The 24,163-nt window shown below is 29.6% G+C and overlaps 3 protein-coding genes across 11 annotated transcripts in view; 1 reads left to right on the top strand and 2 right to left on the bottom strand.

The window, feature by feature from the left end:
- LOC124430789 (retinoic acid receptor RXR) overlaps positions 1–7,471 on the bottom strand; it is a 49,968-nt gene extending 42,497 nt beyond the window's left edge. For 2 of the 3 annotated variants that reach the window (XM_046977830.1, XM_046977829.1), the window contains exon 1: positions 6,875–7,471. In XM_046977830.1, the coding sequence (XP_046833786.1) occupies positions 6,875–6,893 (19 nt within the window). In that variant the 5' untranslated portion in view covers positions 6,894–7,471. The remainder of the gene's footprint in view (positions 1–6,874) is intronic. The other variant, XM_046977832.1, reaches the window with a different exon arrangement.
- Positions 1–12,994, top strand: part of LOC124430786 (transcriptional protein SWT1-like) — a 21,527-nt gene extending 8,533 nt beyond the window's left edge. Inside the window, exons 1-13 of one of the 6 annotated variants that reach the window (XM_046977818.1) lie at positions 7,620–8,108; positions 8,270–8,945; positions 9,027–9,209; positions 9,295–9,527; positions 9,654–9,890; positions 10,029–10,259; positions 10,363–10,620; positions 10,794–10,986; positions 11,075–11,193; positions 11,343–11,500; positions 11,645–11,785; positions 11,986–12,196; positions 12,860–12,993. In XM_046977818.1, coding sequence (XP_046833774.1) covers positions 7,977–8,108; positions 8,270–8,945; positions 9,027–9,209; positions 9,295–9,527; positions 9,654–9,890; positions 10,029–10,259; positions 10,363–10,620; positions 10,794–10,986; positions 11,075–11,193; positions 11,343–11,500; positions 11,645–11,785; positions 11,986–12,196; positions 12,860–12,901 — 2,814 coding nt within the window. In that variant the 5' untranslated portion in view covers positions 7,620–7,976 and the 3' untranslated portion in view covers positions 12,902–12,993. Of the gene's footprint in view, positions 1–7,618; positions 8,109–8,269; positions 8,946–9,026; positions 9,210–9,294; positions 9,528–9,653; positions 9,891–10,028; positions 10,260–10,362; positions 10,621–10,793; positions 10,987–11,074; positions 11,194–11,342; positions 11,501–11,644; positions 11,786–11,985; positions 12,703–12,859 lie in introns of those variants that run through there. The other 5 variants (XM_046977820.1, XM_046977822.1, XM_046977821.1 and 2 more) reach the window with 5 other exon arrangements.
- LOC124430790 (phytanoyl-CoA dioxygenase 2) lies at positions 12,558–22,952 on the bottom strand. 2 transcript variants are annotated; one of them, XM_046977833.1, is made up of 5 exons: positions 22,758–22,952; positions 15,015–15,158; positions 14,489–14,602; positions 13,877–14,027; positions 12,558–13,243 (listed from the first exon to the last, which is right to left on the bottom strand). In XM_046977833.1, exons 1-5 carry the CDS (start codon positions 22,776–22,778, stop codon positions 12,825–12,827), a joined length of 849 nt encoding a protein of 282 aa, XP_046833789.1. In that variant the 5' UTR covers positions 22,779–22,952; the 3' UTR covers positions 12,558–12,824. The 2 variants fall into 2 exon arrangements, with proteins under 2 accessions (XP_046833789.1, XP_046833791.1); XM_046977835.1 differs by lacking the exon at positions 15,015–15,158.
- Between the last annotated feature and the right edge of the window lie 1,211 nt (positions 22,953–24,163).

The raw sequence follows: 24,163 nt of genomic DNA on the forward strand, positions 1-24,163 counted from the left end.
CTTCGCTGGCGTTACCTTATCGTGTAGGCAGCCTCTGTAATGCGGCCTTTATCGTAACTCGTCGATACATTTAAAGTTCACTTCTTCTTTTAAATTTTTATTTAACGTGGGATGCGTGTATATATGTGCGTACATATATATATATATATATATATATATATATATATATATAAATGTGTATACATTTGTATACATGTGTATGCATTCGTTTATTGTGAATGATCATATTCTGTTCTTTATCAAAATTTTATAATTTATATATATATATATATTTTTTTTATACAAACTCATATAGTGGATTTATGTTGTTATTCATTTTTATTTATTTCTTTTTTGTTTGAGATCAACGAAAATATTATTTTAGGATGTTTTTAAATTCTCTCTTTCTCTCTCTCTCTCTCTCTCTCTCTCTCTCTCTCTCTCTCTCTCTCTCTCTCTCTCTCTCTCTCTCTCTCTCTCTCTTACTTCATTTTTCTTTTTTTGAATCATATACAAATATTAAATCAACGATCTACGATAAATATTTGTACACGACGAAATAAGAAGTTCTTAGGTATTCTTAAAAATCAATTATATAATTTTTTTTTTTTTTTTGAGATATTTTATGCTTGACCTCAAATTTGTAGTTATAGTTTTACAATTTGGAAAAAGAAAGAAAAAAAAAAAAAGATAAAAAAAGCAGATTGATATCAAAAGGTATGGAAAAAAGGCAGTTGTTTAAAAAAAAAAAAAAAGCTTTTGCCTTCATTTGGCATTTATATGATTTTATTTCTCTCTCTCTCCCTCTCTCTCTAAATAAAATACAATATATTGGTTTTTATCAGTTTTTAACGTTTTCATTTTATTTCATATTTTTCTTCTTTTTCCCTTTTTTATTTTTTTGTTTTTTTCTTTTTGTACTTGTCACATTCAAGATTAATTTTAATAATGAAACTGTACGATTGATATTCGTTAGATGAATGGAACAGTAATTTTGGTATACGTAAAGAAACATTTTATGCTCTTTTTAGAGCACTTTGTAGGATTATTCGAAGTGATTTTAGCGGTTTTCCTAGTAACATACGCAGCACATATATCGTGTCCACGACGCCGACGGCGGTAATTATCAAACGCGTTTAATTAAAGTGACACAAAGAGAGAGAGAGAGAGAGAGAGAGAGAGAGAGAGAGAGAGAGAGAAAGGAAAGAGGGAGAGGGAGAGGAAACAGAGTGAGCTCGAATGAGAGAAAGAGTTCGAACGAGAGAAAGAGCAAGAGAGAGAGAAAGAGAGAGAGAAAGAGACAGAGAGAGAGAGAGAGAGAGAGACAGAGAGAAATAGCTTTCCGCCCAAGGTTACATAAAACGCAACACGATCTCGTCCATTTTAATTCCACCGAGAAAAATACTTTCCGCAAAGATTATCGCGAGAAAAATGAGAAAAACTCAAGTTCCAATATTCTTTCAATAATAATTAATAATGCTTAAACTGTTCATTATATTAATATTTCATTCTACATGTTTCAATGTATATATATATATATATATATATATATTTTTTTTTCTCTTTTTTTAATACTCTTTTGAACCGTACAAAACGATGACGTTTAATAATTCCTTTCATTCATAAACCGACATTTTATGTCTCTATAATATTATAATAATATATATTAGAAATAATATATAATATAATGTAATATAAATTAGCATTCTAATATACGATCTTTAATATGATATTGTTAATAATATTTGAAATTTTTCAAATGCGTAAGAAACTTCTCTGTAATTTCGTCCGATAATAAACGTTTTGGTACGAGCACGTTATGGTATGTTGGACACGTAAAAGAGAAAAAATGATGATAAGAAGAAAAAGAGAATAAAGGATAAAAAGAAAAAGAGAAGAAAAAAGAAAAGAAAAGAAAAGGAGAGAAAAAGAAAAAGGAAAAGGAGTGAAAACTCGTGGAGAAATTTTCCATCGTCTGATATTAAGACTTACACGAGAGAGAGAGAGAGAGAGAGAGAGAGAGAAAGAGAGAGAGAGAGAGAGAAAGAGAGAGAGAGAGAGAAAGAGAAAGAGATTCCTAACTTTTTTTTTTCATCGAATCGACAATGTCGTTGATCGAAATAATTATTTAAAAAAAGGTTTTTAAACGATTCTCGATTAAATATCTGTATGTTAGATAAATGTTATACAGGATGTAACATTTGAAAAAATCGAAATATTCTTGAAATTATGAAATTATTTATAAACGAAATTAATATTTTTTTGTTTTGCTTTTGTTTTTTCTTCTTTTTTTTTTTTTTCTTTTCTTTTTTTTTCTTTCAATTCATTATCAAATTTTTGTTCTCAAACGTTGAAAATATTTATTTTTAAACAAATGTTTTCATACGTGCATTGATATTTATGTTTTTACGATTTAAACGCTTTAAAAAACTGATGAATTCATTTTTTTTTCTTTTTTTTTTATTTTTTATTTTTTTTTTTTTTTGTTTAAATTTTAATTTAAACGCTTCAAAAAACTGACGAAATGAAATTAGTAAAATATATACACATGTATATGAAAAAAATTTGTCCTGTATACGTACAAATACACGCACACAGATGGTATTGTACGTATATTATTTTAATACATTATTATACTAAGCAATGATATTTTCTGCGTAATATTATTATTAAGAAAAATAATATTCGAAATAAGTACATTGGCGTTAAAGTTTGCTGAATTAAAGAAAAAAAAAAAAAAAAAAAAAAAAGAAAGTTCCATTCTGTATTAAACATATAAGAGCAATGAAAAATATCTTGAAAAGAATTTATTCATCCTTTCATTCATGAGCAAAAAAAAGGATCAACTCGCGTGAAATTGAAAAAAGTAGGAGATGGAAGGAGTAAAAGGTAAGAAGAAAGGAGGAAGAGGACAAGGAGGAGGAGGAGGAGGAGGAGGAGGTGGTGGAGAAGGAGGAGACAGTAGAAAAAAAGTAGAGGCAGAAGAAGAAGAAGAAAACGAAAAAAAAGAAAGAAAAAAGAAAAAGAGAGAGAGAGAGAGAGAGAGAGAGAGAAAGAGAAAAAAAGAGCAAAAAAAGAAGTGGAAAGGATCGTCGAAGCGTGAACAGCTTAGCAACCTTGAAAGTTTGCAAGTAGGCGTGTCCCGTTCTGTAGCAGACCAATGTCAGTAGGTCGAGACAAACACTTGCCATGAGAACCTGGCGAGAATTGCGTAACGATTGCATAATTATATATGCTTCGGTATAGTGCCTACGATCGAGAGAACCGCGATCAATAAACCCGTTATATTCCTGCATCGAGAACGTATCATGATTCATTGTCGACCTTAGTGCATTGTTGTCAACGAATTTTCCCTCGACGTATCTTCGACGATAGTATGAAAATAAAAGAAAAGAAAATAGGAAAACAGTAAAAGGAAGAAAAAAGAATAATCAAGATAATCCAAGAAAATTCCATCAAATTAATCCAATCGATCTAATCGATGAATCTAATCCGATAAATATCGAAATATGATATCGTCGAATGTCTCGTATATATAAATGAAGTGATCATCAGGAGAAAGAAAAAAAAGAAAAAAAGAAAAAGAGAGAGAAAACAAGAAAGAAAAAAGGAGAGAAAAAAAAAAAGAAAAAGGGAGGTATATAGAAGAGTAAAGAATTACCATAATTTCATTTCGCAGCATTTTAAAATAACATACAAATCGTGAAGTAAAGTCGAGTAAAGTCGATTCGAGCCAAGCCGAGTAGGATAATCTTATCTCCTCTATCGCGAGTCAAGCAAACTCTGGTTAAAAAAAAAAAAAAAAGAAAGAAAGAAAAAAGAAAAAAGAAAAAAGATGTTAAACCCACGCTAACACGACTCTCACTCTTTCTTTAGCCTTCTTTCTCTTCCTTTTTTTTTCTTTTTCTTTCTTTATGTAAAATTAGCTCGAACCAGAGACTCACAATAATTACAGGACATCCTGAACGATAGGACACTCCACGAAATAATCTGAATAACCGAGAGTATAAGCACATACAATCATATGTACTTTTACATATATAAATATATGCTTGTACGGTTTCTACCACCCACGCGATGCGGATCTCGTATTTAATTATTATCACGCGAAAGAGAGAAAGAGAAAGAGAAAGAGAAAAAGAGAGAGAGAGAGAGAGAGAGAGAGAAAGAGAGAGAAGGAGGAACTTTTGAATTTATTTATTCTATATTATAAAGATATATACTTTGAAAAGTGTGTACACATATACATTCACATTTATATATATATATATATATATATATATATATATATATATATATATATATATTTCTACCTTTCTATATTTCATATAGCGAATTAAGATTCCAAGAGGATAGTTCTACCAGCTCGAAAAGTTATTTGCGGTGTAAAGGATAAACGGGAAGCGAAGAAGGAACGTTCATGTGTATGTGTATGTATATGTGTATACATATAGATACAGATATATATGTATATACATACGTATGCGTGTAGAAAGAGAAGGAAAGACAAGGAAGGTGGTAGAAGAGAAGAAAAAAAAAAAACATAAAAAAAGATAAAAAGAGAAGGATAGGTATATATAAGAGCTGCACAGTTCTCGTCCTTGGACTTATATAACGAGGAAGAGACTAAGAGAGGAACGGGGGAGGGGCGGAGAAAGGATTACAGAAAGAGAATAAAAAGTATGACGGAAGAAGGGTGGAAGAACGAGGATTAAAGATGAAGGATAACGAACAACGTGAGAGGGACGATAGTTTCACGTTTGTTCATGCCTGGACAAAAGAAGGAATTCCGTCGAAATTTTGTTTAGATTTAATCGGGTATTAGCCCGGCTGCCATATTTAAAACATGTTCAATCAATATCAACAATTGATTCATTTAATTTTCTCAATGAAACTAATCTTCTGCGAGTATTGGAAAAAGATGCAAAGATAAAAATAATATATATATATATATATATATATCTTAATTGTTTTTCCTCTCTCTCTCTCTTTCTCTTTCTCTTTTTCTCTTTGTTTTTCTATCTCTCTCTTACTTTGACACTCGAAGATTTTTCCTTTTCGATCTTCCTTATCGACCGAGACAATTGTACGAATATTACCTGATATTATCTGGATAAAAATTAATAATAATGAAAAAGAAAAGAACAATAGAACAGAAGATCATTAGTTAAAGTGAATACAATATTCGAGAATGAAATTAGTGAGAAACGTGTTCTCTTTTCTTTTCTTTTCTATTTTTGAATATAGGAAAAAAGAAATTTTGTTTGTAAAAGATAAGAACGTTTAAAAGATGAAGAACGAAAGATAGAAAGAAGGCCAAAAAGAAACGAATCTTTTTTTGCACTGCAAAAATTATAAATTAGAGTGATTTTCAAAACGTTCGAAAATGTTACTGTACAAAAATTTATAAATTGTTCGATAATAATGATATCATATTTGTTGCTTTTCGAATCATTCGTTTAAAGAAAAGAAGGAAAACAAAACAAGAAAAAGAACAAAAACGAGAACGAAAACAAGACAAGACAAGACAAGACAAGACAAAACAAAATAAAACAAACGCATCACATAACATCTCACATTGGTTCTCTTTACGACCAGCTGGAATTCAGTCGGCCGCCATGTCAGCAAGTAAAGAGGGTGGAGTATAAAAGGGGCAAATGCGTAAAAGAGAAGAGAGTGGTAGGGTTAATCCTCGGGAACTTGAGGTAGGGCGTGCACGAACGCTCGACAGGTGTCGCCACGTTACAACCTTACGGCAAATGAAAACTCGTCGAGGCAATAACAAATTCTCACACGTGTCTTTCATAGGCACAACAGCACAACGCCAGTTTAAAGAAGTATATGTAACTCCTACTTGTGATAATATAAAAAAAAAAACGGTAAGACGCTTATTTCACATCAATTTTATATTTTCAAAAATGAAAATAAAGAAATTTGAGAGAAAACGATGATCCCCATAAAGAGAGTGTGAGAAAGAGAAATAGAGAAAGCGAGACAGAGAGAGAGAGAGAGAGAGAGAGAGAGAGAGATAAACAGATAAAATAAAATGAGTTTATGAAAGAAGGAAAGAAATTCAAATGATGAATAACCAAACAAATAAATAAATGAAATAAAATAAAATAAAATAGCATCGACGATATTAGAAACAAAATAGAGAGAAATAGAGATAGGAAAATGATTGATGAAAGAAAAATAAAAGAAAACTAAATAAGAATATGTGTGTGTATATATATATATGTACATATATATATATATATATATATATATATATATATATATATATATATATATATATATAAAGAGATTTAAAGAAAGGATCGGTAAAACGTTACTCGGTATGTGTCAGTAAGAACGTAGAAAGAGCCGACGAGAGAGGAGAGGTACAGTCGCATTCAAAAGTGAAATGCGAACGCATGACATAGATTCAAGTACAGAGAGTAGAATTTTTCTGTATATATAGAAAGAAAGAAAGAGAGAGAGAGAGAGAGAGAGAGAAAAAAAGAGAAAGAGAGAGAGAGAGAGAAAGATAAAGAAAAAAAGAGAAAGACTCATCCTAGCGGAACGCAGCAACGCCGAGAAAGAGAGAAAGAAAGAAAGAGAAAGAAAGAGAAAGAAAGAAAGAAAGAGAAAGAGAAAAAGAAAGAGAGAAAGGGAGAGAAAGAGAAAGATATGTTCGCAAATGGTTAGAAAGGAAATGTTATTTGATATATACAATGTTCTAAAGTAAAGATAAAGGGTATCAAGGTAGAAAATAAATGGATGGAATCGCGCAAATGCGGTCACTGAACTAGTTCCGTTTCGACCCTGACACTGCCATTGCCCCCCCGGGGCCGTCGATTTGTGTCAGATGCTCTCAATATTGCCGCGATTTTAACGTTTAATCACGTAAACTCACCTCTCTCGCTGGATTCCATATCGTAATTATACGTGTCACTTTTCTGGTACTATTGGACGCGAGACTATCTCGTCGTGCGGGCGCACGTGGAAAACTCGACTCGTGGGATTTCGGCTCGGCGTTTACTCAAAATTCACTACGGTATAAACATGGCCGGTCGGGGCACTCTTGTCACACGCACGCTTTCTATGTGTGTTACCCTATGAGAAAGAGAGAGAGAGACGGACACAGAGAGAGAGAGAGAGAGAGAGATAGAATGAGAGAAATAGAGAGAGAAAGAAAGAGAGAGAGAGAGAAAGATAGATAGATAGATAGATATACAAAGAGAGAGAGAGAGAGAGAGAGAGTGAGAGAGTGAGAGAGAGAGAGGTCGTTGAACCTTTTCCCGAAAACTCAACGTCGCTCGCGTTTAACCGCTCCTACCGTCCGTTCTTTTTTTCGACGCCCGAGAAAAACGGTCAAGTACCGTAGCTCGGTGGGTGCCACCTAAAAATAGATTGCGATTTCGGCGATTGTTTTGACTAACAATGTGCTTCGCAACCTACTCAAAGATGGCGCCATTTTATGTCTTTGGTTATCCACGAGTTACCACCACTGTGCTTATTACTTCACGCGCTATTGGACTATAATTGTCTTTGCTATGATTGGTCGGTATATATCAACGTCGACCAATAGGACGTTAGTTTTGTACGGGCGATGACGTCTCGATTTACTACGAATACTTTTATTATGACGTTCTTATGTTTCCAAACACGAGACAAAGAGAGAGAGAGAGAGAGAGAGAGAGAGAGAGAAAGATAGAGAGATAGATAAATACGTACTACTTGCATATGCATCTAACGTATTTAATTAACATACACGTATGATTTATTAAAATTTTGTGCGTCGCCATAAAGTCCTATTCCGTATTAAATTTCTATCTTGATAGGTTCGTATTTCGTGTTATAACTGAATTTTTATTTTCATGAATGATATATGTAACTACGTAATACGTAAGAAACATGTGTTTAACCTTATTTGATAATATGAGGTAGTAAATGAACGTTTTTTCGATCGAATATATTTTATGAGCAAACGTTTGTTTGTTCGTTGAATTTTCATTATGAGAAAACATAAACTTCCGAAAAATTGGGTTGTTGTCGGTTCTAAGAGCCATCCAGACAGAGTTTATTATTTCAATATTAAAACCAATGAGTCCTCTTGGAAGGAACCAACAACCGAAGGAATGAAAAAGGTTAAGACAAATTTTTTGTCAAGACATTCATTGTTTTAATATTAGATCTAAATGATTTTGATTGATCTATTATATTGTTACTCGTTTTATACAAATTATTTTAATTATATTACATTTCTATGACTTTACATATGTTTTAATTTATTCATATATTTATATAGACTTCTGTTGATGGGCCAAAACAAAAAAAAAGGAAAACAAATGAAATGAGTCCTATTGAATCAAGGACATCCTCTGATATTGAAGAAGGTAATGACAACAAAGATATTGTAAGAAGAAAGAAGTTAGTTGCCAAAAGGCATTTTAAAGCAACACAAGAATTTGATACAATACAAATGGCAGAAATTAAGAAGAAAATGCAACAAAGGAAGGCAAAGAGTAATTCGAAAAGTAATTCATCTACAAATTCATTCACGCAATTTAATTCTCCTACGAAATTGTATAAAAGTGATGAGGATAGAAAAACGGAAATAATGACGCCACAGATGAGAGTTATTTATGAAAAGATACAAAAGAAAAATATGAACAAAAAGGTGTCCAAGCAGTCGCAATCGCTTCATAATGTTAAAGGCATTGAAACAGTTGAAAATATTGAACATAGAATAAAAGTAGACAAGAAAAAAAAAAGAAAAAGAGAGGGCGTGACAAAATCCTCAAGTTCGAATCAAGATACATCTGCTTGTTCCAGTAGTCACGAAAGTGATCTCACAAAAAATGATATTAGGTGTTCTTCGATCAAAGATACAACCGAAATCAAATCAGAGAGGTCAAGTATAACAAAAAATATATTACAAAATAAAAAAAATTCTCAATACAAATCTAAGGAGACAATAATAGGTAACTGTAACTGTATATTTACAAATACGTCTATCTTATATGAATTGTCTTTATTATAATCTTGATTTATTTTCTTTTTAGAAAATAAAGAATATAATAATAGTATAAATAAGAAAAGTGGTAGAGTTATATCAAAGAGAAATTTGGCCAAAGATCGTATGGATAAATTAAAGACAACATTAAATTTACAAATGAAAGATCAAAAGAATAATAAGTCATCGCAAAGCAATGATAAATCATTGCTAGCTATTATAAAAGATAATGGTATGTATTTCTTTGTTTTAATTATTTAGAAACAAAAATATAATTTAATTAATAATTGGATATAATGTTTAAATGCAAATTTTAGAAATACCGGATATTTATAAAACCAGTGATATGAGGTATAAAAATTTACGTAATAGGCTATTACGTAATAAAATAATCCCTGATGAAAATCAATTGTTGGCTTCAGTCAAAACTAATATGCAAAATCAATCTTTAAATGCATTAGGCGAAAATCCTGTTAATGAGTCTAATGATTCTTCTCTTTATGAAGAAATGGATTGGGAACCAATGGAAGATGAAAAGATAACATTCGAGGTTATTATAAAAAATATATAAATATAAATATATATATATATATATATATATAAATAAGAATATAACTTTGTTTAAAACAATAATTATTTTCTTATTAATTATATACAAGAAATATTTTTTCCATAGGTACAAGCTGCTAGAATACAGTTATGCGTTGAAAATGCTAAAAATGAAACATTACCAATGGAAGGAAATATTTTACAATTTTCATCAATACCGGTTCAAGAAGAAAAGAAAACTTTGTACATTGTTGTAGATACAAATGTGTTTTTATCGAATTTAGATGCAATCATTAAAGCTATGGTTACAGAATTTGCAAAATATGATAAACCAATTCTTGTAATCCCATGGACTGTTATACGAGTAAGTATAAAAAAAACTTATACAAATTATTTCTAAATTTTTTTTTTTTTTATATAGGGAGATAGGTTTTTTTTTTTTTTTTTTTTTTTTTTAAATATATATTTTACATTCTTTTGCTTTCTTCTTTCTCTCCTATAGGAATTGGATTATTTAAAAAATGACAAATTTGAAAGAAAGTCAATACATTTGCGTGAAAAAGCCAGAAAAGCTATAAATTTTCTTCATGATCATTTTTCTGTTAAACATCCACGTATAGTCGGTCAGACATTAGAGGATGTAAGAAGCAACAAAGAAAAATTTGCCATTGAATGTCCGGACGATGAGATACTACAAGCATGTTTACAAATTCGTAACGCAGAAAGAACTGTGGTATGTAAGATAGAGTGAATTATTTTGTTAGTATTTCGAAGGTTGAAAAAAAAATAAAAAAAAAAAAAAAAAATAGGTAGTTTATATATCTCTTTTAATGTAGGCTTTATTATCGTACGATAAAAATCTTTGCAACAAAGCAATGATATACGACATAGTAGCGCTTGGAAGAGACGATCCTCTTGAAAAAATAGATTACATTTTTGCGACTAATAATAAGAACTTATCTTTACACGATATGTGTTTTGAAAAGACACAAGGTGAAGGTTCACAAATTCTTTCAGCTTTCCAAGAAGAATTACGTTATTCGAACGAATTATTCGAAGAGATCCAATCTATGATAAAAGAACTTCTTTCAGTCGTACGTATATGTGTATATATATATATATATATATATAGTTTTTTTTTGTGCTTATAAAATTTAGAAGAAAACAAATATATTTATATATTTGTCATACTATTCAGTCATACTATGTCATATATTTGTCATACTACATATATTTTAAATACATGTATTTGTTCGTACTATTTCAGATAGTAAGTAAAGAAATGAAAAATTTATTTGGTGAGACATGGGAAAAATATACTATAATAAAGCCACCTTGGACAATTTTGTGCGTATTAAAATGTGCTATAAAACATTGGATAGCTGCTATAAGCGATGCGTTTGACAGGCAAGCAGAACATCTTCTCAAAGAACTTTTGGAAATATTTAGAACAATGCCAAGTTTGTACAAATTACATAAATACAATAAATATCTCATGTTCGTATAAGTTAGATAATAATGAAGAATTAATGATAAATCAATTTTCAGAAGGTGGACGAAAATTGAAAGATATTGCAAAAGTATTAGAAAAGTCTGCTGAGCTGATTCAAATGATCAATGTGGATAAATATTCTGATCTTATAAATAGAGCATCAAGTTCGATTAAAGTAATAATTATTTATATATTTTTATTTTTATTTTTATTTTTAATTTTGATTTTCATTTTCATTTCATTTTCATTTTTGTTTTCCATTCGTTCTCCTTCTCCATTAAAAAACAATAAGATTTTATTTATCTTATTTTATTTATCTTATAGAATATTAAAAAGAGATGTCAAAATTATGAGAACGAGATACGTGAGAAAAAAATACAAGAAGAAATTGGAACGGAGAATGATGTAATTCAACAAAAATGTAGAGCAGATAAGGCCTTCAATTATTTCAATTATATCTATTCGTACGCACGTGACATTGGGTAAAAAGTTTATTCGTATGAAGAATTATTCTTAAGATAATTTTCAACAAAATTGAAATATAAATATTGTTTCTTTGTAAATGTCCTTTTTCTTTTTTTTTCTTTTTATTTTTATTTGCTTTTTTTTTTCTTTTTTATTTTTAGAGGAATGGCTGCAGATATCGTAAACATGCCGTGCAGTTTTTGTTACGAAATACCAAATCCAGCACCCACGGTCGAATATGTGAAGAAAATACAACCGGAAGTTGGACAAAACGTAAATCATTTGTTACGTATTTTGACCGAGTGAGTAATAAAATTGAACAGATATATCGATTACGATTATACAAAGATATAATTTTTGCGTATTTTTTTTTTTTTTTTTTTTTAGAGTATTTTAGAGTATTTTTTTCTCTTTTAATTTTTTTTTCCTTTCTTTTCTTTTTTTTTTGTAATCATTCGTTCCCATTCATTTTATTTACTTTCTTCTTCTACTTCATTTTTAGAGCATTAGAGGGAATGAAGGATGTTTCGATCGATCATAAAACGTTGATTGATCTTTATCACATATTGACAAATTTTCTACCAGATAGAACAATAACGAACACTACGGATTTATGTCCGCTCGATGTTTATTGTTGTTTAAAAGAAAAAGAGGACGTATTGAAAATGGGTGTAAGACAGCTTCAAGAACTCTGCACACATTATTGCAGATTGGCAAGTTACCGATGCATATGAGTTATTATTTATATATTGTATCATATATATGCTAAAATAATTGTCATAAAAAAAAAGAAAAAGAAAAAGAAAAAAAAAAGAAAGAAAGAAAGAAAGAAAGAAAGAAAAACAACCAAATTGCTATTTGTTAAATTTTTCAAGATATAATACAAAACGAACAATAAGACACATATACATAACAGAAAAACAATGACTGTGATAGAAAGGTTTGAAATAGAAATGAAAAGTGATGGTAGTGATGGTGGTGGTGGTGGTGGGTGGGTGGTGGGTGATAGATGGTGGATAATAAGAAAAGAGAGATAGAAAGATAGAGAGAGAGAGAGAGAGAGAAAGAGAAAAATAGAGAGAAATATACGAATATATTTTGATTTTTACTTATTAACGATTTCGCATAAAAAATAGAAAGAGAAGACGTTAACATTAAGTTTTGTATAGCATTACAAACAGTGAAATAAACGAGCACAGCCGTGTCGCATTATTATTAATTACAATGTGAACTGATTTTCTTTCTTCTTCTTCTTCTTTTTTTTTATTTGTTTATTTTTTTTTTATTTTTTTTTTTTTTTGGCGGATTTCTTTTTTTTTTTTTTTTACATCTACACTTAATTTAATTTCTATACAACCGTGGAAAACCATTTGCAGGTGGTTGCAACCAATTGTCCTTCGAATATGTCACATGTTTAGTTTCGATAACGTGAAAAGTATAAGCGTGTCTTGATTTTTCGCTTTTGTTGGGATAAGAGAAGTGTACCACTTGTCCATGTATAAGTATGCAACTACCTTTGCTCACTGGAACAGGACGGAAATTGCTAAGTGGATAACAAGGTGCCGCTTTATCATATATTATAAGTTCTTGAGAATTTGGATCCTTGTTTTTAATGTAACGCCTATGAACTCCACTTTTATGAGAACCTGGAGCAATCCAAAGACAACCGTTCTCTTGTGTGGCATCTTCTAAAGCTATCCAAAAACCCACCAATTTAACTGGATCTGTATATAAGTACGTTGCATCCTGATGCATAATTACTGCAATCATTTATATATAATTAGTAATTATATACATATACATACACATATATGTATATAATTAATTTATATATATATATGTATATATATATATATATATATATATATATATATATACACATATATATATTAATAATAAGTAATAATAAGTAATAAAATTAATATAAATAATGAATATATTATATTTTTTATTTAATTAATGTATTGTATTATATATATATAATATATGAATATGATATATATATATATTTTTCTTTTTTTTTAACGTTAGGTTTTATAGTTTTATCTATAATTTTTTTTTTGTTAATAAAGATAAGGTTATTAACAGAATGAATATTTATAAGAGTTAATTCAATAAGTATAGAGTTTATTATATATATAGATTGATTGAGTATCATTAATATTTTTTAAATTGGTTTTAATGATTTCTAAATTTGTAATATTATATAGGTTGAAATATATAGGTGGAGATAAAAATTTTAGTCAGCTTTTTATATTAGTGATTGTATTTATATTGAAAATATTATTATTAATTATTTGTCCTAATATTAATATATATATATATATATATATATATATATTAGCTTGTATGTAATTAAAGAAAAGATCAAAAAAAGAAGATAATCGCTTTACCTTCCGAACCAACGCCAGGATTTTTATAAATGTACATAGACTGGCACACTGCCGGCTCTATGTAATCCAGTTGGAACGCAGCCTCTTTGACTCGTTCATCAAATGTGTATTTTTTAAAGGTCGGATGCAACCAATGCAATGCATGACCTACCTACAAATTAAATATATATATATGTATATATGTTAATGAATATATTATATAATAAGTTTGAATTAGTTTTATTTTATAGATAGAATTAAAATTATTTAAAAGATAGGATTTTCTAGAAAAGAAAACTGTTTTACCATCAGTAGATAACATTCGAAATACTTGGATATATAAATGTTGCATACCGATAGAGTCATTAGATTGAAATTAGTTCATGTATTTTACCGAAAGATGGCAGGTAGATATTAATAATAATATATCATTGACACGATATATCGTAGACTACACAACTAATAGAGAATTTATATTTTAAAATAATCTTGAAAAGTATGCATTCAATGGATTTAAATGGATAAAATTAATTTCTTAATATTATATTTCTCATGTTATCTATTTTAAAAGATATAAAATTTCTTTTTTCAATAAAGATATTTTGTATCGATCATCGAATTATATTAACTTACTTTGTTTAGAGACACTCTTGGATGAACTTTTAAAGTGCCATCGTTCTCAAGTGCTTCACTTTCGAAGAATGGACAGACTTTGTGCGCACTGTCCAGAAAATATTGATCCTTGCTCTGAAACATAATAAAAAAACAATTTTATAATCCGTGCCAAAGGATTGGCCAAAAGTTTTTCGATGGACCAAGAAGTTTCTAAGCGATCTTAAAAATCCAATTACTCTATTTCGAAACGTTTTAGGCCTCTAATAAATGGGCTCTTAGTTTAACAAGTTTTCTGCCTTGTTTTGTTTTTTGCAATCTGAAGAAGAAAAAAAAAATAAGAAAACGAAATTAATCCAAGGAGTCTCGAAAGTGAATAATTAATATCTAAGACGATCCTAAGAATTATTTTGGTCCCAATGCTTAGGGAAACCTTTGATCCACCACACCCTTGTACATATACGCGATAATATAATTAGAAATATTAAGAATAATCTTCTCCTCTTTTTTCTTTTTTCTTCTTTATTTTTCTTCCTTTTATATTTACTTGTTGCGCGTCTATCGTGTTAAAAATTTTCCTCTCCGTTTCCGATGGCAAATTCTTCGTAAATTCTTCACCGGAGAATTTCAATTCGTCGATTTCTTCTGGCTTGAAGAAATCATCCAGCACGATGTAACCATTCCTCTCGAACTGGCGACATATATAAAAAAAAAAAAAATTTTGTGATTAGAAGAAAAAGGAAAAAAAAAGAAAAAAAAAAAAAAGAAAAAAATCAGTGAAGAGAAAAAGAGGCAAAATAAGGAAAGAACAAAGAAATAAAAAATTGAAAGAATCTACGATATTTTCAATGTAATTTTCGTATAGAAAGATAAAATTCAAACGTATCGGGACGAGAATAGAAAAAACGATAGAATGTGTGTTGCATCATTTGTCGATGTGTTTTCGATGACGGGTCGTCATCTAATAATAGACATTGTTTGATAAACTCGCTTGGAATAGTCGAGTATAGTAGACGTTAATACGATTATTCATACGCTGTTCTTCCTTAGAATTTCTATTACTATTTTAATTAGACCGTATGATCGTCGTCTCGCTATCATGATTTATTATTATTATTATAATTTTTTTTTCCTTCTTCTTCTTCTTCTTCTTTTCTTTTTCTTTTTCTTTTTTTTTCTTTTTCTTTTATTTTTAGATAATTTTTTTTCTCCTCATTCCTTTATCTCAATCTTTTTTTTACTTTCTCGATAGTTTTGTTTTCGTCTGAAATTTGATTGCATCATAATTATTTCAAGGGACTACTAACAATTGTTGATCGGACTATCTCTCTCTCTCTCTATGGCATACATTTTTAAAACGATAAATTCTTTTTCTATGCGTTTGATATATATATTTATTTAAGCCGAAACTTTTTAATACGTTTTATGAATGATTTATTATCATCAACATTATTATTAATGTTATTATTATTATTATTATTATTATTATTATTATTATTATTATTATTATTATTATTTTAAATAGATTATATTAAATTTCTAATCTATTTCTATTAAATATATATTAAATATATATTATAATTATATATGAAATACATACATATATATATAGTTATTAATGTTAATAACAATATTATTATTATTATTATTATTATTATTATTATTATTATTATTATTATTATTATTATTATTATTATTATTATTATTATTATTATTGTTATTGTTATTATTATGATTACGATTATTATTAAGATCGTTATTATATCACGTATTATGAAATAAAATAATGTTATCATTCCTTATATTTTATATGTAATATCTTTGTTTTTCTATAGAAGGCACATTTATTAGTATAATAATCTTCATATGTGAGAGAAAAGTTAGGTCAGGAAGGTCCGGATCATGATCCGAACGACCCGTAGGGTGAATGGTATATTCGTAAAAATCATTTTGAGCATGTGATTTTCTTATGAAAGAAACACGAATGTTTTCTTACTCTTAGAATATCGTTTTTAAACTTAAATGTAAGCAGTCCGAAGGTTATTCGCCATCGTGGAAAGTTTGTACCTGTAGTATATTCTATCTCTCTCTCTCTTTCTCTCTCTCTCTCTCTCTCTCTCTCTCTCTCTGTCTCTTGAAGGAACTTGGTACTTTCTCCTTCGGAACGAAAGCAAGCGAGTGCAAGACAAGAAATGTATTTTAATTCTTTGCGTGTTCGAATCTTCTCTCTTTCGTTGCAATTTAATATGAATATTCCATATGAACTTAATCATTGTCCGATTAATACATAATATATGTTTAATAATATATTAAAAATATAATGCAACATATATATTTGTGTGTGTATGTGTGTGTGTGTATGTGTACGTATGTATATTTATCAGTGTGTGTAGATATGTGGATGTATGTAAAAAAATAATTGTTTAAATAATATATATATATATTTTTTTTTTTAATAAAATAAATATTTTTGGAATATATTCCAAAAACAAAATTAATAATTTAAATTAATACTTGTAAATAAAGTGTATAAAATATAACATATATATATATATATATATATATATATATATATATATATATATATATATATATATAACTTCGATCTCAAGGAAAATATTTAGATAATATGAAAATGAGATAGATACCACACGAGGTAAGGCAATTTTGTTAGAGCCCTTTCATAAACGTGATTTATTAAACAGAGGAATATTTTCCTCGTATTTATTCGAAACTCCTGTTGAAAACTATCGACAAAGTCGTGAATCACTTTAAACGCGAAAGTTAGATATCACGTGAGTTTGATCGTAGCATTATGGTTGCTCGATCGCGAACAAGCGAGCATGCGAGCAAGAGAGCAAGCGAACGAGCGAGCGAGTGAGTGAGCTTGCAAGCTCTAGCCTATCTAGGTATATTCAGCTAGCCTATCTAGCTAGCTAGGCTAGCTAACTAGCGAGAACGTTTATTAAACCGATGTCTAACAGAGCGGATTAACTAACTCTTTAATTAGTTACCAGAGTAGTTATTAATCGCATCGGTAATCAGCAAGAAACGTGCCGTTGTATTTCTCTTACATTGCCCGTAAATTACCTGCCAAATTTTCTTCCTACGAAGAATTTACGTTCATACCGATCGATTATTCATGACTTTTTTTTTTTTCTTTTCTTTTCTTTTTTTTCTTTTTTTTCTTTTTTTCTTCTCAAAGATTCATTTTTCTCTTAGCAAAGAATTCTTCGTCAATCAAAATTATTGATTTCGTAATTTTCGATATTTTTCTTTCTTTCTTTCTTTTTTTTTTTATTTTTTTTTTTTTTTATTCTTTCTTTTTCTAGCCTCGTCTATAAGAACAGATACATATCAAGAGAAATAAAATAAGGAGATATAATCATTTGCAAATGTCCAATTACATTTTGCAATTTTCTTTTATTTTTCTTTTTATATATATATTTTTTTTTCTTTTTTTTCTTTTTTTTATATATAAACGCGAAAATGTGTAATCGATCTTCTTTTATGTATTTAAATTTTTTATGTTCGTCTCTTTTACAATTTATATATACATATATATATATATATATATATATATATATTTTTTTTTTTTATTTCGTTATAATATAACGTATAAGTCAAACAGATTTTTTCAATGAATCCAAAAAATTCAGATATTTAAAAGTCATTCATTTGAATTATTTCACTACACACATTGTTTTGCCCCCTTTTCTTTTTTATCCTTTTTATATAAATCTACCATTCAAAGTAAATACTTCGTAAATCAAACGAAAGAGAAGGAAAGAACAACAAAAAAAAAAAAAAACAAGAAAAAATAGGAAAAGAGAAAAGAAAAAAAAGAGAAACAAAAAAAAGAAAAAAGAAAAGAACCGTACATAGACGCTTTTTTGTCTGTGGCAATTGAATCGTCAAAGAGCCACTTTTTCATTTTCAGATCAGAGATTTTACATATAATATTATTATTATTATTATTATTATTATTATCAAATGTTACTCTCTCTCTCTCACACACTCACACTAACATACACACACACATACACGTACACATATAAAATCAAAAGATAGATAAAGAAATAGATGAAGAGAAAGGAAAAGAGAGAAAGAGAGAGAAAGAGAGAGAGAGAGAGAGAGAGAGAGAGAGAGAGGAGAAAGAGAGAGAGAGAATGAAAGAAACGATATCATTAATAACGTCATATACGTTTTTTACTTTCGTTTCAGGCTTCCCACATCAGAGAGCACATTGTATCCTTTGTGGCATGGCGGGGCTTCCGAGGGTCCCACTTCCGGCGTGGCAAATACGATCTCTCTCTTTCTCTATCTTTCTTTATCCCTCCACCCCGTAACTCCTCTCCTTCTCTCTCTCTCTCTCTCTCTCTCTCTCTCTCTCTCTCTCTTTTCCTTTTCTTCGTTCCTTCGTTCCTTTTCCTCCTTTTCAAGCCGATCCTTCTTCTTTTTCTCTTTACGCGAATTAGGGAGGGCCTCCTCACCGTTCATTCTTTTTTTTCTCTGAGCTTTTTTCAGAAAAGTGCACCGAGCTTCGTCTTGACAGCCCACGAATTCTTGTTCGTCAAAGGGATACTGGAAACGCGCGCGAAGTGAGCAAAAGAGAGAGAGCGAGAGAGCGAGAGAGCGAGAGAGCGAGAGAGAAAGTATAGAATGAAAGGATGAAAGAGAAAGAGAGAGAGAAAGGGTGGGGGAGGGGGAGAAGGAGTTAAAGAGGGTTGGGATTAAAAGAGTGAAGGAGGGGGAGATGGAAGATCGTCATGAAAAGTTGAAAATAGCCATGGCCGCGACAGGTGGGTGGGTGGATGGATGGGTGGATGCTACGTCATCGTTCTCGACCGTGTCCTCCTCGTTCGTGCTTTTCTAAAATTTTCAACGTTGTACATGCAAATCCGGGTGAGTCAAGGCGCATGTAGGTATATGAATCGACGAATAAGAATAGAGGGACGTTTCACGAATATGCGAATCGCGTGGGCCGATTGTTTGTCCTTCTCGTTTACGTATATAAATATTGCATGTACATACGTACCATACATGCATATGTACGTATGTATTTATGTAAATTCACGTGCGATGATATCGAGCCTCTAAATTAGATATCGAATTATAAACATTTTCACGATTTATTAATTATATTTCTCAATGAATTTTTTTTTTTTTTCTTTTAATTAAAAAATTGGAGAAATGTAAAATGCGACACGTAGTTTATGTTGTCCAAGTGAAATCAAATTAAATCGATGCATTTGCATTAATTACATTGACAAATTAAGAATGTTGCCTCGATAAAATTTTTATGTACGCGATAAGGAAATCAGAGTGGAGAGGAAATACAGGGAACGTAGATTTTTTTTTTTTCTGTTTTTTATTATAATTTTTTTTTTATTTTCTTTTTTTATAAGAAGAGAAAGAGAGAGAGAGAGAGAGAGAGAGAGAGAGAGAGAGAAAGAGAGAAAGAGAGAGAGAGAGAGAGAGAGAGAGAGAGAGAGAGAGAGAGAGGATGTTATTTTTATCATAATTAGGATGGAACAGTATATCAAGAAATAATTGATTCTCTAATTTGTAAATATTTTATAAGATATAGAGATAGATAGATAGATAGATAGATAGATAGATAGAGATAGAGAGAGAAAGAGAGAAAGAGAAAGAGAGAGAGAGAGAGAGAGAGAATATGAGTGAGTGAGAGAGAAAGACGACATTGAATAAATACATTATGTATGAAAGAGGATTCAAATTAAATTAGAATAGATTAATTAGGGTATCTAAGGATAGATTTGACAGTGAAGTGATATATTAAAAAGTATGTATATGTATGTATATATGCAATGTTGGATAAGGTAAATACATTTTACATGAAAGAAGTCTAATTTAAGTAAATTAATAAGGATATATATATATATATATATATACATATGTGATTGTATTATTATATATACATATATATATATATCTATATGGGGATGATATTAAATTGATACATTAGAAAGTATGTCAAGATCAAAATAATAAGATCAGTGTAAACATGGGAAACAGAAAAAGCAGTATTTTAAAGAGATATATATATATATATATATATATATATAGAGAGAGAGAGAGAGAGAGAGAGAGAGAAAGTAATTGCTTTTCTATCATGATAAGAATTAGAAATTTAGGAAGTAGAAATAATTGTTCCTTTTGTATATTTATGTACACACACACACACACATATACATACATATGTACATATTTATCTTATTAAAAGAGAATACGAGAAAAAGATCTTTGATGGAATAATACATTATGTATGAAAGAATGATAAGGACCTATAAATTAGTATTAATTCATTATTAATACAATTTAGTGTAGATTTTGACAGTATAATAAAATATACGATATAGAGAGATAAATATCAAATTTTAATTTTGTAATTAGAAGTAACAAACTGTTAAAAAATAATTGTTCTTATTTGTATATATAAATATACAATACCTAATTATTATTATCATCATAATCACCTAATTATTATTATCATTGTTATTATTATTATTATTATTATTATTATTATTATTATTATTATTATAGTTTAATAAGTATAAAACTTTTTATCTTAATTTCTCTCTCTTTTTCTTCATCTCTCTCTCTCTCTCTCTCTCTCTCTCTTTCTCTCATTCTTTCTTGCTCTCGTTAAAACTACAAGAGGCTTTTCATTTTTGTTCAGTTAACGGGACGAAGCATGAAGCATCATTCTCTCTATCCTTGTCTATAATTGTATCTCCCACGGTGTCAGATCTATTTCTAACGGCATGGCTCACGTTCAAAAGAGTCTACGAAAAGTTAACATCTCTCAAGGCATTCGTTTCCTTACACAGAGATGTGATCTTCTTATATATTAATTTGTTCGTTTCTCTCTTCGACTAAACAATTGGAAACAAAGGGAACTATCGAAACTTTTACATTTAGACTTTTGCGATAAATGAAAATTTATGAGAAGAGATTAACTATCGGCAATTCTTTCGAGTGCCATTATGCATTTATTTGTGTATGTGTATGTGTGTGCGTGTGTATACTTACGGATATGTGGGTTTGACAGACAGAGAGGATAAATAAAGTTTTGAACGATAAATTTTTGTCCTTGTCTTTATTGCTCCGTCTCTCTCTCTCTCTCTCTCTCTCTCTTTTTCGACGATAAAACGAATTAGCATGTAAATCGTTCGTGTTGAGAACGCACATTCGCTTGCACCGTCTATATCTTTTCTAATACGATATAAATTATATCGAAATTAATTAAAAAAGTATTTTAATGGATAAAATTTTGATTTATCGATCACTATAGTAACGTGACAAAATGTATTTCGTCAGAAAAATATAATGAAAGAAAGTTCAGAGAAAAGACAATATATATCTATATATATATATATATATATATATATATATATATATATATATATATATATATGTTTGTTTATTGTTATTGTATATTTGTTTTTAATTTCGTTTTAAATTAAACGTACAAATTAAAACGCTTTTATTACATGAGAATATGATTTAAAAGAAAGAGAGAAAAAGACAGATAGACAGAGAGAGAGAGAGAGAGAGAGGGGGGGGGAAGTAAAACAAAAAAGACCTTGCAATATCATTAATGAAAAACTATTCAATCAATTAGACGAAAATTGTGGGAAAATAATTAGGATTGAGAAAAATTAAATGAAAATTTGTAATAAAAGAAAAAAAAAAACAATGAAATAGAAGAGATAAGAAGAAATAAAAGATGAAGAATTTTCGCAATTATGATTGATGAAATTCGTATCCACGTGTAAAGTCTTGGAGAAAGAAACGCGGGAAAATTCAAATGGAAAAATATGAATATAGAAATAGTAATGATAAAATAATAATAAATAATAATAAATATTACGTAGCAATGGACGTATTAATAGAAAAAGATTAACATAAGAGTAAGTAAAATAGAGTAAAAGTGAGTAAGTAGAGGAAGGAGAGAAGAAAAAAAAAAGAGTTAAAGAAAGAAGAAGACAAAGAAGAAGACAGAGACAAAGAAGAAGAAGAAGAAGAAGAGGAAGAAGAGGAAGAAGACGAAAAAGAAGAACATGAAGACGAAGACGAAGACGAAGAAGACGATGAAGAAGAAGAAGAAGAAGACGAAGACGAGAACAACGAAGAAGAAAAAGAAGAAGAAGAAGAAGAAGAAGACAAAGATGAGAACAACGAAGAAGAAGAAGAAGAAGTAGGAGAAGGAGAAGGAGATAAAATAGGAGGGATAGAAGAAGTTAGTAAAAACTTTTTAACTTACCTGACTGCGGATATCCTTCATGTTGCCGTGTTGTTCAAGTCGATTGTGGGAGCGGGGGTTGAGGGATTGATATCGTTAAAGAATTCTTTTTTTCACTCTATTCCGCACGCGCTTTTCTATATCTCTCTCCGTTCAATGGAATCTCCAGAGAGAGAGAGAGAGAGAGAGAGAGAGAGAAAGAGAGAGGAAGGAAGAGAGAGAGATTGAGAAAGAGAAAAAGAGTGAAAGAAAGATAGATAGATAGATAGATAGATAGATAGATAGATAGATAGATAGATAGATAGATAGATAGATAGAAAGAAAGAGAGAAAGAGAGTGCGAGAACACGTCCGCGAGCGAGTACTCCTACGAAATGACTAGGTGAGCGCGCTCGCTCAACTCGAGAGACCCGGCCTCCGGACTACGACCTTATCGAGAAAGAGAGAGAGAGAGAGAGAGAGAGAGAGAGAGAGAGAGAGAGAGAAAGAGAAAGAGAAAGAGAGAGAGAGAGAGAGAGAGAGAGATAGAAAGAGTGAGGGACAGAAAGGGGAGAGAGAGAAAGAGAGAGAGAGAGAGAAAGAGAGAGAGTGAGCATTTGCACGCATTCGGTGTAACACGTAACGTTTCTTTCGAGGAACCACCTGTAACGATGCATCTTTTAGCGTAGGTGTTACGATGATTATTTCGGTCGAAAATAGATTGCTATTAAAATGTACTTCTTTCTCTCTTTTCTCTCTCTCTCTCTCTCTCTTTTTCTTTTTCTTTTTCTTTTTTTTTCTTTTGCTCTTCTCTATCCCTCTTTCTCTTTCTCTCTCTCTCTCTCTCTCTCTATCTCTATCTCTATCTCTTTCTTTCTTTCTTTCTTTTTTTCTTTCTTTTTCTCTCTTTCTCACTTTTTATGTAATATTTAGATATATGATAACTTGTTTGTCAATTATTATGTAAAATATTTATGTATATCAGTAGAATTTTGAAGATATTAAAATGTGTTTACGAATTGATGGATCTGGCCTTTTTTCTTTTCTTTTCTTCTTTCTTATTCATTTAGTTTTTCTTTTTTTTCTTTTTTTCTTTTTTTCTTTTTATTATTATTATTAAACAGCGATTAGTATGCTTGTATGTTACGAATATTATGCTTATATTGATGGACAATATGGAGTATTATGAATATATATATATATATATTTGTATCAGATCGAACGTTTTTATTTATCCATTTTATTTATACTTTTATCTTTCTTTAATATTTCACAAATGCGCATGATTTATTTATTATTAATTCCTGAAACTTAGGTTATCTATTATGTCATTTATAGGATAGAATAATGCGTTTAGAAATTGTTGAATTTAACTATTATTAGACGGTGATTAGTATATATGTTATAACGATTACTTCATACAGAGGAAAGATTAATATAGAACGAGCT

This window comes from Vespa crabro, chromosome 19 (assembly GCF_910589235.1).
Source record: "Vespa crabro chromosome 19, iyVesCrab1.2, whole genome shotgun sequence".
NCBI lineage: Eukaryota > Metazoa > Arthropoda > Insecta > Hymenoptera > Vespidae > Vespa > Vespa crabro.